The 17662-nt window shown below is 42.8% G+C and overlaps 1 protein-coding gene and 2 non-coding genes across 6 annotated transcripts in view; all 3 read left to right on the top strand.

Moving 5' to 3' along the window:
- Positions 1–17662, top strand: part of abr (ABR activator of RhoGEF and GTPase) — a 118587-nt gene that overhangs the window by 99256 nt on the left and 1669 nt on the right. For 3 of the 4 annotated variants that reach the window (XM_046410991.1, XM_046410992.1, XM_046410993.1), the window contains 6 exons: positions 13923–13982; positions 14331–14440; positions 14544–14683; positions 15217–15351; positions 15449–15554; positions 16375–16528. In XM_046410991.1, the coding sequence (XP_046266947.1) occupies positions 13923–13982; positions 14331–14440; positions 14544–14683; positions 15217–15351; positions 15449–15554; positions 16375–16528 (705 nt within the window). Of the gene's footprint in view, positions 1–5018; positions 5560–13922; positions 13983–14330; positions 14441–14543; positions 14684–15216; positions 15352–15448; positions 15555–16374; positions 16529–17662 lie in introns of those variants that run through there. The other variant, XM_046410994.1, reaches the window with a different exon arrangement.
- trnav-aac lies at positions 10798–10870 on the top strand. The gene has a single exon. It is a non-coding gene; the product is annotated as a tRNA-Val (tRNA).
- Positions 13654–13726, top strand: trnav-aac. The gene has a single exon. It is a non-coding gene; the product is annotated as a tRNA-Val (tRNA).

Genomic DNA, 17662 nt, shown 5'->3' with positions numbered 1-17662 from the left:
TAATGAAACCTTCTCCTAGCTCCTTTCCTCTCCTTGCCTCTTTGCTCTTCATTGCCACTTTTGTTACAAGGTGCTTAATAAGTGATGGAGCGGTTAATCTGAGGAAGACGCCCCCCAACGGCTCACATGAAAGAGAAGCAGGAATAATCTGTAGAGCACCCTAAGGCTGTGATTTCCCACCCTGCCAAACCCCCTCCTGCCTCTGCACTCCCATTTTAGCGCTTCCACTGTACCCTGAAGGTCCCTCCCTCGAAAGCCCCCACCCCTTAAATGCACACACACACACACACACATACACACACACACACGCACACACACACACACACACGCACACACACACACACCTCTGTTTCTCCTGCCTCTTGCCTAAGCCCAAGTGAAGGCAGCAGGAAAGATCAAAGAGGTGCAGTGGGTCATCTTCTAAACATACTTACAGAGACTGTTCAAATTAAATCTGATTGATTTATCCGCTCACAACGCGGCTTGCAGCTATCGATGTCACCCAGCCAATCACAGGCCTCAGAGAGACACACACATGATGGAAAAACAGCACTTTGTCATTTTTGATGGCTGAGTCAAATAAGCCCGAGGCCACCTCCCCTTTCTTTCTTTGATTTCATCATTTATTGATACCCAAATCCCAGATGATCACCTTTGTTCCTCTGTTAGCTGTTTCACAGAACCTCACAGAGCTGAGGCCAGGAATGTGAATGCACAGTTCAAAACCCAGATAGGCTGGGACAAAAAAACATTAAAAATGCCTGTGTGTTCGCCATGACAGTCAAAAGTAACCAGTAACAGTCTCCCTGTGTTTTGGTGAGCACTTGATTTGATAAGAGAGCTAAAAGATTGGCTGAACCACTTAAAAGATGTTATCAAACAATTTTAAATATGGAAAAAATAAATAGAACCAGATTTAACTTTGACCCTGCAACTTACCAAAACTTTTAAAATCTATTCTATGCTCTGTGGAGTTTAAAGCAAGTTCTGTCAGTAAAATCCCCCAAATGTTCTGCATTAAAGGAATAATTCAACATTTTAGCAAATACCCAAAACATAACTCTTCATTATGTTGATACTATGTGCCTTAGGGAGGAAAAAGTAGTCCAGGGTAGCAGATTTCACAATAAAGGATACGAAAGTAAAAAGTAAATCTGTGTAGTATTTATTTTACATTGAAGATTAGATGAAATGATAGTAAAGACGGATAACAAACAGCATATTCAAAGTTCATTTTGGGATGTTTTGGAGAATTGGAGGAATGTTGCTCGGAGGAATAGTGGGACACACAAACACTCAAACCGTTCTCTAATTATAGGACTGGATGAAAAGAAGTCATTGTGGACTGCTTAGCATTACACTCACACATAAGGTTTGTTTCATACAAAGGGAGAGAGCAGTGAAGGTCAACCACAAAACATTTACAGGCAGATGTCTTCAACAGCTGTACATATTCCCTGCATGTCTTGTTCCATGCTAACACGCTGAAACACCGGACAGACTGATGTGTCAGAGCCATCCCATGTTTAACAACCAGGCATGGATTCAGAGCTGCTCCATATTCATGTCGGAGCACCATCGGCGTTAAATTGATCATTAATTTATCTCTGGGTCTTGAGGGTCTCCCTGATTGGCAGAGCAGTGCTGAAGCCTGCATAGTGAAGGCCGGAGAATCGCAGAATCAACAGAATCACGGTGCTCGTCAGGGAGCGGCCGTAGTCCCAGATGGGAGTCTGGAGTGGAAACCAGGACCTAGTTCAACATTCCCCCCACCTTTTGTCTGGTCATATGGAGCAACTTTACGAGGGGCTGTGGCACCCAGCACATGTATAATTAAGAGCCAGGGCTGGTCCTGATGTCAGAGTATAGGCACTCAGGGCTGAACCATCTGCTCTCTCACCTTTTCATGTTGTACTCAAATGGGTTTATCTTAATCTTTTAGGTTGAAAATAGTTGAATTCTTAAGAGTCTATTATTCTGATTAATAATAAACTCCTTGAAACATTTGACCATTACCCTTTAAACAGTCTGGTGTCACTGTCCTCTGTGTGCAGATTTCCAACAATAAAAGAAGAATTGGTGGGTATGTTGGCATGACCCACAGCGTTGACGAACACAAAAGAAAGAGATTCAAACATAGCAAATAACACTTAATCAAAAGTAAAAGAAAAAGGCAAGCTAAACAGCCACACTGTCAGATGATGGAGCCACACTAACACCACAGCACCAAACCTGGGAGAGAGCAGAAAACATCTCAAGGATTACCGCTTTTACTAATTACTCTTTCTTACTCTTTTCTTTCATGTAGTCCCCCATTCCCACAAGAACTTTTAATCTTATCTCCCTGTTGGACTCCCTCCTCCTCCTCCTGCTTGCATCTTTCCACGTTTTATCATTCCCATGTCTCCCAAGCTCAAGGCCCCACACAGTTCATCCTCTCATATGGTTAATTTATCTCTACAGTACATTTTTATCTATGCGAAGGCCTTTGAGGAAAATAAGGGCCCACTTCTGACGCACAACAAAACCTAATCTAACCAGCTACACCAGGGAGATGAAATAGTTTGCTGCCTCCAACAAGATTCAGACAAATATTGTCCTGGCACATTGCTATCCTGTTATTATTCTTGCATTTAAATGTCATGTAAGGAGTTACTTTGGCTTTTGGGGAACTGAGGCGGTCTGGACCAGAGTTGGTGTGAGCCCACAGTAACATGTCTGCATGTACAGTATGTAGGCGTGTTTTTATTGCCATAAATAGTGCATGAGCTAACACTAGACGGAGTGGAGCACTGGATGTATGAATGTACAGTGTGCGTTTGTGCTCTTCCATCTGGGGGAATTCATACAGGCATGTGTGTTCCATCCATGATTTTTCTGATGTGATGTGAAGTGTTGGACTCTGGTTGACCCAGTAGTGTGCATGCCTGAAAGCTTTGCCATACTCCAAAGAGTAACTGTGTGCTAACATGACACAGTGAGGAAAAGAGGGTTTGCTGATAATCAGGAGGGGGAGGGGGTCATAAAATGCTCCAGTGTTTATTTGGAACCATTTTAGTCAGGATATCATGGCCTCTTCTGTGTTGATTTTGACCGTTCATTTTTAATGAATCTGTCTCTTATGTGTCCTTAGACTTCATCCAAGTTCAGTGTTAAATGGCTGGAATACCCCTTTTAAAGCAATGTAGCTCTCAAGTTTCTCCGCTTTGGAACTTTCAATATTGAAATGTCCAATTTGGACCCTTGATGTATGCTGTGGTAGCATGCCTCACTTGTAACTAAATATCTCTCTCTCTCTCTCTCTCTCTCTCTCTCTCTCTCTCTCTCTCTCTCTCTCTCTCTCTGTCTCACACACACACACACACACATATATATATATAACAGTTAACATATGCACAGTTAAAATATGCGTCTATTTCTGTGTTCTTCTTCTGTCTCATCTTCCCCAAAAATATCTCCCATGTCCCTGTGGGGTTTTTTCATCCCACTTCCAAAACACGGTTTTCCCAGACAATCTCTCCAAGATGTGACGCATGGAGTGTGTATGTCTCATAGTTCCAAAGCCCGGGAGACAAAAATACTCTGTGGTGAGGGTTGACTGAGGTCTCCTCCATACTAACCCACCACCTCCTCCTCCTCCTCCTCCCACGTTGTCGGTCACATAGTCAGACATGCAGACTGTTCTGTTCGCCCTTCCTATCTGTTCACTGTTTTATCTTCATCTCAGGAACACGCACTAACCCACATGTTTTTACACCACTGTATCACACTGTCTGGTGCAATCTGAACCTCATGATGACATGATGACTCTCTGGTTTGTAAAGGTGCGTTTGTTAAGGTGTGTTCAAAGCCTATATGGATATCGATAACTTCACTGACTAGCATGGAAAAGGGTTTTTTCGATCATTACTACTTTTGGTTAAATCTGATTCTTTTCACTGGTTCTATAGTTGAGGTTGACACATTCAGCAGAGAACTGATCACCTTCACCTCAGTAAGCACAGCAGCTCCTTGTACTTTGTCTGAATCCCTTTATGAATCACTTTACAATCATCAGGGAGCAAACACGGAATCTGAAGCTTAACTACCATCAAGCACAGCAGACAGTCTGCCTTACTGCTGTGGAGGCTTTTAAATCCAGCTTTGCGTCTGTGACCTTTCCCCAGTAGAATATTTCTCCAAGCTAATTCAAATGGGATGGCACGTGGTGGATGGAGATGGAGTTTGACAGGCATACACACACTCTCCTGCCCGTATCGATCCATTATACAGAGGAATACGCCTTTTAGGAGCAGCCAGCTCCGGCTGTCCTGTTGAATAAAGATGGTGATTCGCTCTGCGTGTCTCCAAGGATGTGCGAGTGTGCGTGCATGTGGAAACCAGAGAACTGTAAGAGCGTGGTGTGGAGAAGTCATCTGCACACAAAGGCACGATAACGGACACACAGGCAGAGAGGAAGTGGAGGAGGAATAAGGTAGAAGGAGGAGGAAAAAATGTGGCTCTTGTCATATTTTGAGGATTTTGAGGAAATAACATCCAAAGATTTTAAAGTCACAGATTTCTACTGAGATGGTGTCTTGCGGTGTTTTAGACATTTTATCCTTACATCTTTAGCATTAGTTACCTGTCCAAATTTCACACTTTGTCTTTCTCTCTCATTACATTCCTCTCTTTACTCACATCCTGCTTATGCTGACCAGCTCTGGGAAAGGTTGAGAAGGGGTCAAAGTCCTGAACAAAACACAGCGTTTAGCAGTCCCTCCATCCCTCCCTCTTTCACTCTCCCTCTCTGTCCTCTGCCTCTCATTTCTCATTGACTGTTTATCGCTCCCTCCTCCCCTCCCTCCTCTCTTTGGAGGTGTGTCCATCAACATCTGGAGAAGCAGGGCCGCTCAGTGACAACAGGAGCTCATTCACTCCCTCGATCTCCCTCCCCTTTCTCTCTCTCTCTCTCTCTCTCTCTCTCTCTCTCTCCCTCACTCTCTCTCTCTCTCTCTCTCTCTCTGCCTCGCTCTAACGCTCTGTATCTGTGTTTGCTGTAGTGGAAGTCAGATTGCACAGTGAGGAGATGTTGGCAGCTGACTGTGGAATGAGCTCAGAGAGAGAGAGGCACCAACCTGGAATTATTATCAGGCTTATCAAAGAGACCATGGCAGCATCTTGTTCTCCTCCCTGTCATCACTCTCTCCATTTTTTGAACTGAATATCAGCTGTGGGAAACCTTTTATTTTGTCCTTTTTGCTGGTGAATTCCCCGGAGCGGCTCTCCAGCACCTGGTCCGGTGATCAGTGAGAGGTTACGTGGGGATTCGTCCTCCCCCCCTCCCTCTTTGTAAGCGACAGTCTGTGGAAGGAACGTTCAGAGGCTTTTGGGATGACGGAGATCCTGGTGTCGGATGTAAACTTGAACTCAGTGTGTGAGCGTCTGGAGCAGCACTGCTGCGTGGACCAGAACCAGCACAATCTGTCCAGCCAGCCACAGACCCCTGTGCTCAAGAGGCACACCAACACCGGGGCCAAGCTATGGGGCCGCGTCCGCAGCAAGCTGCTCAGACAAAAGGTGTCTGGCTGACATATGCACACACACACACAAGCTGTATTTCCTCTCTTTTATCATTTGTACTCTCCTCTTTATCACTCTGTCACTTCCATCTGTTTGTTCTGCCTCTCTGTTATAGTCTCCATGTGTTGTGCGCTCTCCCTCCCCGGAAGTCTTTCTTTTAGTGCAGAGTTGACTATTGTTCTTATCTGATGGGTCTATTGACTGCAGCAGAGGCAGTGATGTGGTGCTAAATGAAACGGTGGCTAAACTCTGACCTGCTGTGACACCAGCCACAGTGAACACAAAAATATATATATTTTTAAGAAATGCTTTAATTTATGCTTTTTTCTGTCTTAAACAATTCTGTTCTTAAATACTTGCATCTATTTAAGGAATATAAAGGAATTCTGATTCTGATAGTTGATGCTGCTGCCTGCAAATATTCGCTACTGTCAGCTTTAAAATGGGGATGAGTGTACCACAAGAAAGTGTTTCCTATTGTTGAAGTTTAAATAAATAGCACAGATTCTAGGAAGGACCTGGACACTACACCCTGAGTGTACAATGTATTTACCAAGAGGTAAAAATCACTATCACTTTCAAAACCAGTGCTACAATGGATGAGATGTTTCAGTGTCAGATTAGCTCCCTCTGCTGGTAATTTTAAGTACTGTCCTCCTCTGGCTGAGCTGATTTAGTGCCTCTGTGGCATTTCGATCATAGAATCACTGATTAACTGCCACATTATTCCAAATAGCCTCTGACACATCGCATATTTACATCACGTTTGGCTTTTTTTTTTAATGTAAATAGCATTGCAAGGGTAAAGTTTTGGACAAACTTTGACATCTTGTAGTCATATGGCCAGATATCAGCACTTTCTCTTTGTTGTTTTGTTACTCATAAACCACTGATGTTTATTTTCATTTTTAAATGGCAGCAGTTGGTTTGTTTGAAGTTAACAAAAAATTAGATGAAAAATGTAGCGATCACTGTATGTGCTATTAGAGGACTGATGTTCATTCAGAACAGGCAGTTGTTGTTTGGTTTCAGCCTTCAGGTGGGACTGAATGACCCCTGTGTTGAGGGATCTGGATGCACACATGCACGCATATCTGGTATGGTGTGGTTTAAGTACAGGTTCTGTATTGTGACTCATGCTCGGGAGCAGGAAAAGGGCTCCTTCCTTCTTTTTTTTTCCTTTTTTTTTTTCCTCCCGATGCTTTTGGCATGTGATAGATACAGAAGAAGCATGTGAGCCTGTCCTGGTTCTATGCGTAGCCCTGCACACGCAGCTAAAACTATGACTCACTTTTTTTTAATTTCACTGTGCATTTGCACATGTTTATTCAGCAGTTCTCAGCCCTCATCTTCATCATGAGCGCATCGCCAGCATTTTGAGCTATAATTTGTGTGCATAATAAACAGGTTTAGGACAGTTGAGAGTTGGTGTGACCTTTGCTTCAGTGCTTTCCATTATTCAACAGAGGCCTGAGGAAGGCTGACCACTGGTTACACTGAGCGGGGGTTAAACAGGGATTACATACTAAGACCAGACTTAACTGCACTGACCTGCAGGTCCTGTATTGATTCATTCTTCTCCTTTTGGTAAAAAAAAGTCTTAATGGCAAACGTTGTGAGTATGGAGGTTTCTGTATGTCATTACTGTCTTAAGTTTGTCAATTTTGAGTTTAGTTGCTAACAGCCTGTGCAGAAATTCCTGTTCACCAAACTGCTCTGTGAGGTCCCATTCATCCTTTCATTCACTTTGAATGAGGCTTTGAACACCAGGTTTTATGAGTAAATTTGAGTTGCAGTTTTTCTCTGCTCTGTAACCTTTTGATCCTATCAGCTCTTCTACAATTCTGCCTTTCTTCTCCCCCGGGCCGTGCATTTCTGCTTCTACATGGCGGTGAACTCTCTTTGGTGGGGGTCAGAAGCGATCATGTCAAATCATCCACCATCATCTGAAACAGTAGCATGACCGGCTCTCTGAGGGTCATCTGAAATCTTCTAAAGTCTAAAAATATCCTGTTTTTATATTAAACAGGACGTGCTTAATGGATGTTTTCATTTCATAGACTTTTATAAACACAGTTGGACATTATTCATTTCTCTCTGACCTGCCTATTCATTATATTAATAACATAATCAGCCATGTTCAAAATGAAATAAATTGTTTTGCTGGCTTTATTTAACTTTTCAAATTGATGCAAAATCTACTTGAAAATTTGTCTTTAAATTGTCTTAAAAGTGTAAACATTCACTTTCTAAAGATGTCCCTTATGAGGAAGAGCGATTTCCAATGTTTTCAGATCATTTTTGACGGTGGCAGGGAAAGCAGACTTTGGAACATATTGATCTGTATGTGCTTCTGTGGCATGTATCATGTTATTTCCAGGGTGTTGAGAGGAATGTGGATGTTAGACGATGTGTGAGGGTATGGACGTGCAGCAGGGGAATTGTCCTCCTTCAGCCTAAAGCGACAGCTAATTAAGACATAGTGTGATGAGATGGGAGGCTGGCTGGGAGCACTAATTGGACTGGAACCAGACATAATGTATGGTATGTGTCCCAGCAAAAGAACAAATGATGATTAAGCCTTTGCTCAGATGTTAGTGTGTTTTTTGGCTGTGTGTTTAGCATAATGTTTTTTGTTTTTTTTATTTTGGCTGATGACCTGTTTGCTTGGCAGGTTTGGTTTTATTTTCTTTGTGGAGTTACAGTCAGCTTAGTGAGGAGAACAATGGAGCTGCCACACTGGCTTATCCGTGGAAGAGAATCAGATCCAACCATTATCATCCGCCCTCCGCCTCGCTCATCCCACCTCTCGCCCCCGCTGCATTTTAGCCCACGTACGAAATTATGCCCTTCCATTTGAGTATGTTGATTAGTGCAGATGAGATATTAGGGTTTCATCCCTCCTGCGTGCCTAAAATGCCAGCCAGTCCCCTAATGGCCTTTTATATAGGCCACATAAATCTCCCGGCTGTCCCCACCGGAGGGCATAGCCCTTTATTGGCCCCAATCCATTCCCAGTGCACAGAATTTGCGATTGGTTAATGAGTTCCAGGAGGGGAGTGGCAGGTCAGTAAAGCACTCTCAGGTTGATACCCACAATGACCCCCGCTGGGATGAGTCCAGCCCCATCACTTCTGGCTAGAGAGCGTGCCATATGCAGAGTGACAATAAGGCATTAATCGTGTAATTGGGTGCTGAGAGTCAGGAGGTGTGGGCTTCTGATATGTTTGTCGCATGCTCTAACAGTGGTATTGGTTTGGGTAATGACAGGACAGTTACAGCAAGAGGACGATGAATCAGGGCGACCACATGGATCCATGGAATCTGATACATTCATCTGAAATAGTCAAAGGCAGTTGGGTTATGACTGTCTGAAGGTTTTCTCACAGCTCACAGGCTCACTCCAACTTACCAAACTCACTCTCTGAAAAAGCTGATGAATGTCACATCAGAACTAAAGTGAGACCACCCCGACCATCTTACTGAGACCTTCTTAAAGACTGCTAACATACTTTGTGGACTCCACTGAGTAAAAATATGTAGAGATGATCTCATGGCTTACAAATGGTACATATTGTTAGAGGTAAAGATCACAAATAACTTGAATAGTATCATAATGAGCTAGCCCATAACTATGCAATGTTTCCAGGAGGCGGACGAGTGAAAAGCATTGCAGCAGGTCTGTTCTAGACGAACGTGAGGGTTCATCAGAGGAGAAAAATGTGACTTAGATCCCAGTCTCTTGATAGCATATGTGAGTGTACGTTCTTTGGCATCAGATTAAGTCAGAGTTTTGGTGGTTCGTGTGTATAACAATGGAACAAAGCAATGTTTGCATCTGTGACTTCACCATGTGGGTTTTAGATCGTAGATGTAATGAGAGAAAACAGTGAACCATGCATTTTTTTTGCATGAAACATGAAAGCACTATTGGATAAATGAAGCTTTTGTGTTTAACTCAAATTCAGAGCCATAAGGAAATTCTTCTTATTTCTCTGGTCTTAAATGTAACATAACTCATGACTCTCTGTGCAGGCTGCAGGCAGGGTCATGTTGCATAAGTGTAGTACGGGTCTGTGTGATGCTGTTTACAGGCCCCATAAGAGAATCACACACACTGCCTGCAGAGATGCAAGACTACCCTGCAAATCACAACGCCGCGCTGCCTGAAAACCCTCGCCCATTGGCTCAGACGGTGAAGTGAGGGAAGAAGGCAACATGGCAACCGAGTCAAAGACCTCACATGGCTATGGTGACATCAGCAGCTGTTGAGTAAAAGACTCGCTGTCACTGATGCACATGTAAACATTATGCTTATGTGATTCATTTGTCTAAAAATAGTCATGGTGCTTGTACATTATGAAGCAAATATTCTGCAGCACAGTGTGCTGGGAGGCTCAATCACTGCACAAACAGTTCCTGTAATCCTGCTAAAACCAAGGAGCCGTGCAGTTTGAACTACTTTCTAATTAAAGGACTAATAAAAAGCTTTCTGCAGCTGAATGAATATTTAATCAGCCAGAGAGCAGCAGTGGAAAATGCCAGTGAAACACAAAGGAGAAATTAAAACAGAAATTCATTAATTTAGCATATCAGAAGATCAAGTTGTATTTGGAATATTGTCGTTAGCATGCGTTAACTCACCAGCTCAGCAACAATGGGCTAATTAAGTGTGTAGGGATTTAATTATTAAAGGCTTTAAACATCATTTCGATAACTGACTGTTTAGCACAACGTCTTCTGCTAGTTCGGCACACACTTTTTTTTTGTCTTACATCTGCATAATCAGGAGTAGTTTGTTAAAGAGGCATATGCTCATGTGCATGTGTGTGCAGGACAAAGGTGAAGCCCAGTGATTAAATCTGGGTTGCAGTATGTAGATATAAAATATTTACATGCGGGATTTAATCTGCACATAGGAATCAAAGAAGGAATCTTTTCAACAAAACAACTCTTTTTGCTCACATTATTGCAGGTGTGCATACATGTGCTTACATTTCTGTTATTCTCCTGCTGTAGTGCTGCATGTGCTGAACCAGGTCTCTGAAGCCTCCTGTGTGTTTCGTAGAAAATGTTAACAGCTCCAGAGGAGTGCAGTCCTCTGATCGTCCCTCTGTGTCGGTCTGTTGTTGCTGTCAGTCTCACACAGGCCTCAGGAGCGTGGCTCACATGTCACATGCTGGTGAAGGAGTCCAGGCTTATCTTTGCAGAGCAGGGAGGGGGAGCTATCAGCCAGTTCCCGTAGTGTAGTGGTTATCACGTTCGCCTAACACGCGAAAGGTCCTCGGTTCGAAACCGGGCGGGAACAGCTCTCTGTGTCTTTTTTAATTTAAAGACAACAGGTGTATTTCTTTTTGACCAGGAGAACTGCAGTGACGTTCTTTGTTATTGTGCAGTGATTTAATGGTTAATAAACATCTTGTCTTATAATTCTTCTTTTTTTTCTTGTTTTTGCCACATGTTGATGTACAGTTTTGGTGGTCAAATTTTCAGACTTTTAAATTTATTTGCACCCAAAAGGCTGTATTACCATATGATACTCAATGAATCATTATAGAGTATATAGGAAATGCCAGGAAATAAGTTTAGCTGTGTTTACTTGTAGAAGGAAAGCAGCGGGACTTATCTGCTTTGTTCTGTCCCTGCAGATCAGTTGGGGGAGAGTGCAGGCTGTGTGTACATCCTGTCTGCTTCTTTTATTGAAATGAAGACCCTTGGCCATGATATTTGTGCCTGTGTTCTGCTTGACTGAATGAAGTTCCAACTAGAGGCGTGAAAGATACTGAAATCAACCGTTGGTTTTGTGTAGAGCCTACAAGTGGGCCGTATCACATGAGAGCCACAGAGCTCCTGTCGTATCCTGACTTGTTTCAGATGCTCAAACCTGCCAAAAGTAATGAGATGAGGACGTGTGTGTGTGTGTGTGTGTGTGAGAGAGAGAGAGAGAGAGAGAGAGAGAGAGAGAGAGAGAGGTTTAGTAGGCTATACACAGAGTTGAGAGAAAGTAAATGAGCAGCACAGCAACCAGCTGAGCCCCAAACCTGGGACACGTTCAGAGACGTACACTATGAGCTGCTTACAGAACAATGTGTTCCCATATAACAGAATAACATGCTGGTTTGATTGCTCTGTCCAAACACACACACACACACACACACATTTATTGCATTCTATATAAGGAAAAAGCTAGAGTCCCAACTGGAAACAAATCAGTGTGTGCAGCAGTTTTCTAGATTTGAGGTATTTCTGTGCTTTGCTGTGGGTTGCAGTCCACTCTGGCCTCTTCTCACTCATATATCCTTGATAGTTTTCATGGTCCTACAAAGACAGCTTTGCCACGAGAGTAATCAGAACCATATCGGCCTCTTATAAAAACCATGAGACTCCTTCTGACTTTTATCTTTTCCTGGACATGTGCATGAATGCACACACATATAGTTGATGCTCATGTGCTCAAAATCCCCCTGAAGCATTCTTAGCAGTGGAAATTGGTCATTGAACTTTTCATCTTCTTGGAATGAGATGAAAGAGGACTAAAGCTGTGCTGGTTCGCTTTCTTCTGGTCCAGATCTGAAAAGGACTGAAGATACGGGAAATAATCTAGAAGTGAGGCTTTGAAATATATTCTTTATATACAGCCTCAGTTCTTTTGTGTCATTTCCTCCTATGGCCATACTTCTTAATTCATCATATTCAATCAGACTGAGACCAGTCTAACAAGCTTCATTTTTGATCTTCTAAGTGGCATGTCTAGGCTGCATTACTTTTGCTTCTCGTCTCTCGCCTCTGCTGGCTGCTGCCCTTTTCCTGTTAGCTCCCGCTGTGAGCCGTCACTCAGGATAAGGCATTAAATCCTCTTGCCGCTTTGTTTAGACCAGCTGGCTGTAAACATCCCCCAACACGTCACAATTCATTTTCAAGAAAGCTGTTTCTTGTCATGCTGCATTTTGTTCCTAATTCTGAATGCACTATTTAATAAAAACTAAGTTGTCGTGTAGGCCTCCTTAGCCAGACTGTTTGCAGTCATCACTTTAGGTCAACTCATTACCCAGGAAAGGAAAATAAGAGGGAAAACAAGTTCTTTTATGATAAATAAATAACCCAGTTGAGGATACATTTTCAAAAGGGGTCAGTGAGTGTAACCACCGGCTGTAAAGGATCCTCTTTGTTTTTATAGCCCTGTTGCAGTACATTCATTTTTAATCAGCATTTTTGGAAATTAGCAGAGGGTAATGAGAAGGAAATAGGTGGGAGGAACAGTTTTTTGTGTTTTTTTTAGTGGGTCTACTTTGAGGGGTTACGGGAGGCGTCAGCTGAGAGTCCTGGACCTTTGCCCAGTTCTCTTCTTGGCAGTAGCTGTGTAAAGACCCAGTTGCAGTGATTACCTGTCTCTTGTCTCAAACCCTGCTGGGAAAACAGGCTTTAACGATAATAGGAATGCGTGAAACCAGTGCCAAATGGCCTTTTTACGAGGTAATGAAATATGCTCACTGAGAACTTTTAATGGTTGCAGCCTAATGCTGACAATAAGAGAAGTGTGCTGCCCTTGTGCTCACCCAGTAGTCATTATTTTCCTCTAAGTTGTGCACATCACCATGCATGTTGTAACGACATGGTGTAGTAGCGCAGCAGCGCTCTCACATACAGCCTATGAAAAAGGCATTAGCCGTTGTGGCCTCACGCAAGCGGGCACACACTCCAGGAGACTTCAAACAACAACAGGCTGCCATCTATCATGTCTCTGAGAACACATCATGGGACGTGTGAGCCAGACTTTTAGAATGTGTGTGGTCAAGTATGCCAAGTGTCTGAGCCTTTCTGGAGCCCTTGTTGGACCCACAGAAGGCTGCATGCGTGGGAAACATAAGTGGCATTTTTCTTTCCCAGAGTTGACTTAGTGAGCGTGTTGTTGTAAAGCAGCAACACGGGCCACGGCGACAGCTAGACTTTGATCTGGTCCGGAGGTTTGAAAACTGAAGCAGCTAAAAGGTGAACTCTGGACTCAGTGAATATTAATCACAGCTTCAAAGTGCCTTCCCTCACCTTTAAACTCTCTGTCAGTGGGAGAGGGGGCACCTCAGCTGCCAGCCAGTTCCCGTAGTGTAGTGGTTATCACGTTCGCCTAACACGCGAAAGGTCCTCGGTTCGAGACCGGGCGGGAACAGCTCTTTTTTTTCATCCACCAACAACAGATGGTACCTCAGCAATCTTGAGGATTTGCTCAGTCTTTGGTGGTGGATGGAGAGAAAGAGCACTGCATTAAATGACATGTAGAAATATCTTACTTATTAGACTTTCCTCTAGCTCAGTGTGATTCTGATAAAGTGAATGAAAATGAATGTCTTTGTCGTGTCTTTCAGCTGGATCCTCAGACCGTGCAGTCCAAGAACTGGCAAATGGACGTCATAGAGATGAACGGGGTAAGACTGAAAGATTTTTACATATACTGAATATTGTACATATGGTAATGTTATGTTGCACAGTGTTATTTATTCAACAGTGTAGAGTACACAGTACACAAATTTTTGAAAAATATTTAGTTTGCAGTAATAACTTTAAGATTCAATGTTTTCCCGGAACAAAATATCTGATCGGATGTAATGTATCAGTAGCTTAGTCTTAAAATTTCTTAAAAATGTCAAAACATCTATAACCAAATAAATAAAAAAGGACAAAAAAAAGAAAAGGTTCATGAAGGTCCCGGAGTTCAGTTCGGGCTTCTTAAAGGAATCCAGTTTACTTCAGCTGTGTTGTTTGTTCATCATCAGATCAAAGTGGAATTCTCCATGAAGTTTACAAGTCGGGACCTCAGCTTGAAGAGAACGCCATCCAAAAAACAGAGTGGGGTGTTTGGAGTCAAGATCAACGTGGTGACAAAGTAAGTCTGCTCTGTGTCTCAGAGACCTGAAAATAAAATAAGACGTTCTGCACTTCCTGGCGATAGTGAATCTGTATTATTAACACGGCTGCTGTTTCCATAGGCGCGAGCGCTCCAAGGTGCCTTACATTGTCCGTCAGTGCATTGAGGAAGTGGAGAAGAGGGGGATTGACGAAGTGGGAATCTACAGGATCTCAGGGGTGGCCACTGATATCCAGGCCCTCAAAACAGCATTCGACGCCAGTAAGACTCCATTTGCTGTCCATCTCTCAAACTCTCATTTCCTCACAGCTTCTTTACTAGAAACCAAACGATGGGGTTTTAGCAGCATGACAGAGAACCAACAGATTACAGTGCATAAACCGCAAACACTTTTAACAGCCCAATCCCATCAGTGGTGCATTATGCTGAGCTGACAGTTTTGTGACCTATGTCTAATCATTCATTCAATTCCATCAAATTATACAATGCCATGTCAGGCATCAAACATGCACCTGGAAATGAAGTGTTTGCATAAAGACTGTATGTTTGGATGGTTATGGTGTGTGTAGTTTTAAATGTAGAGACTTTAGATTGAGGTCTTTGCTGTAACACAATGTAGAAGTGAGATTTGTGGGAACAGCCCAGGACAGAGGAGGAGCAGCAGCTGTCAGGAGTTGAAGTTTTATGTTTTTACATCATTCCTGGAGACAGAGAAAGCAGCTGTGTTTTTGGGAGGCTTCAGTAATGTGGTGTGTTTAGCTTCTAATCCGTCTTCATTCATGTCCCACCTTCAGATACCAAAGATATCCTGGTGATGCTGAGTGACATGGACATCAACGCCATCGCGGGAACACTGAAGCTTTACTTCAGGGAGCTGCCGGAGCCTCTGCTCACCGACCGCCTCTACCCCGCCTTCATGGAGGGCATAGGTGTGTGTACAAGGGAGTTCAAACTACCCACCTGGAAAACATGAGAAGTTCAAAAGCTGTTTTGCCACAACTGACATCTTTTTCCAATCACTTGCAGCGCTCTCAGACCCAGCAGCCAAGGAGAACTGCATGATGCACCTCCTGCGCTCCCTGCCTGACCCCAACCTCATGACCTTCCTCACTCTGCTGGAGCACCTCAAACGGTACACACACACACACACACACACACACGAAAACAGCCTACTGTTCACAGTTTGCCGCCTGTCAGTAAAAAAAGTCATAAAACCTACAGTTGTTCTGCACCTCTCTGCATCTTTTCATAAAAATTTCCGCTTCCAAAAATCTCTGACTGACTCAAATTGCACCCCACTCATGCATTAGTGTGCATTGGTCTCTTAATACGTTCAAACGGTCTGGTGTTTTGTTAATTGACTGTGAAACACTTAGATAGATAGATAGATACTTTATTGATCCCGAGGGAAATTCAGGAATTTCTTTGAATTGCGTTTAATTAATAATTAAAAACAAGAAAGCATGATAAAAATGTAAAAATTATTCTATGCCTCTTAACATTTTGTTTTTTATATCATAACATATAAAATCAACATTGTGGATTGGTTTTATGTATTTTAAGTAAAGGTAATCAGTAACCCTGTTGGACTTTTTTCCTCTCCTAAATATCAATATGTATTAATATTTAATATGTATTGTTACATTAATATGTGTTGTTATTTGAGGCTAAGATGCACAGAACCAGTTAGTTCTGATATTTAACATACAGTAACTTTAGCAGAGACACGTCTGTCTCAATATGACTACAGTGCTGTGCCCGCTGGCTTCTCCATGGCCAGCTTTAAGAATACAAGAGAAGACTGTGAACCTTCTTTTACAGCTTCGCTTTCACACTCATCAGGAGTTTCCCAGCACAAGCGCAGTGATTGTAGTTTTTCCTCTACATTTGCAATGACTGCCTTTTACAGCATGTGTATCAACCCCGTCCTCTCTTGGTGTTCGTTCCTGCAGGGTGGCTGAGAAGGAGCCCATCAACAAGATGTCCCTCCATAACCTGGCCACTGTGTTTGGCCCCACTCTGCTCAGGCCCTCAGAGTCAGAGAGCACGAAGGGACAGCACATCACCTCCGCCTCTGACATCTGGTCACACGACGTCATGGCACAGGTACCTACGCACAGTCGCATTTGCATTTTGGTGCTTAGAGAGAGGCATACTATGGTCATACACAGAGTACTGTCTTCTTAATAGTAACAAAGTAGGCATCTCTCTGTGAGTGTACTCAGTATACAGGGGGATTGGCTTGTGTACATGCACTTTTCCTCAGTCGCTGCACGTCTTTTCCTGATGAATTTTACTCCCACATCACTAAGTGACCCATGTCACTGCCGTCTGCTCTCCCAGCTGTATTTAGGCTGCTGGTCATCCATTCATCTCTACTGAGAGATGGGTTTCCTGTGCACAAATGTCTTTTCTTGGCAGAGTAAACAACATCCAGAGTAAATCATCATAAACAGGGCATCATGCACATGCAGGAGGCTCCATCTGTCCATTACAGTGAAGCTGAGTGTTTGTGTTTGGGCTTATTTAACTTCTAGATGTTTATTGCATCAGTATACAACATGTCAAACACCAATGAAAGATGTTTCCGCCACCATATCCTGAATAATAATGGAATATGGGGGTCAGGAGTGACTGAATCGTCCTTTTTTTGATAAAATAACTCATCCAGCAATATTAAAGAGAAGAATATAGTGTTTTAGGGAATATGATTAAGTCCACTGACTCACATAATACATCTTCTCAGAGTTCTAAAACACATATTGTAAATTCAATTACTCGATAGAAACTGTTTTCCTTTGAATTCCTGGCAGCATTAAATCGAGTTAAGTTGTTCAGACATATGCCATTTGGTGAAACCGATTAAAGCGGAGATTAAGAGACATTTGTGGATCAGTGGAGGATGTGGGGGACATGAGACTGAATCACCTGTTTTAATAGCAGATTTTCCATGCTTGCAATTTTTTATCCCAATGGGTACACAGCAAGCAGGAACTTCTAATAGCAAATTCAACATACTTTAAAGATGCTAAATTTCCATAATGTAGACAAATAGAGGCTAAAAAATTCTCAAGTTGCAGTTGTACTGAGTTGCCAGACTATAAATCGAATCTTGTTAACATCCCCCAAATCATTATGGCGATTGTAGTTCCACATCTAGAGCATGATTGTCCCTTAAATTGATGTAAGAAAAGAATAATAGTAATAGGAGGAACAAACCTCATTAATATGGGTGGGGTG

The sequence above is a fragment of the Scatophagus argus genome, chromosome 14 (assembly GCF_020382885.2).
Source record: "Scatophagus argus isolate fScaArg1 chromosome 14, fScaArg1.pri, whole genome shotgun sequence".
Taxonomy (NCBI): domain Eukaryota; kingdom Metazoa; phylum Chordata; class Actinopteri; family Scatophagidae; genus Scatophagus; species Scatophagus argus.
This window is presented reverse-complemented; position numbering and strand designations above follow the sequence as displayed.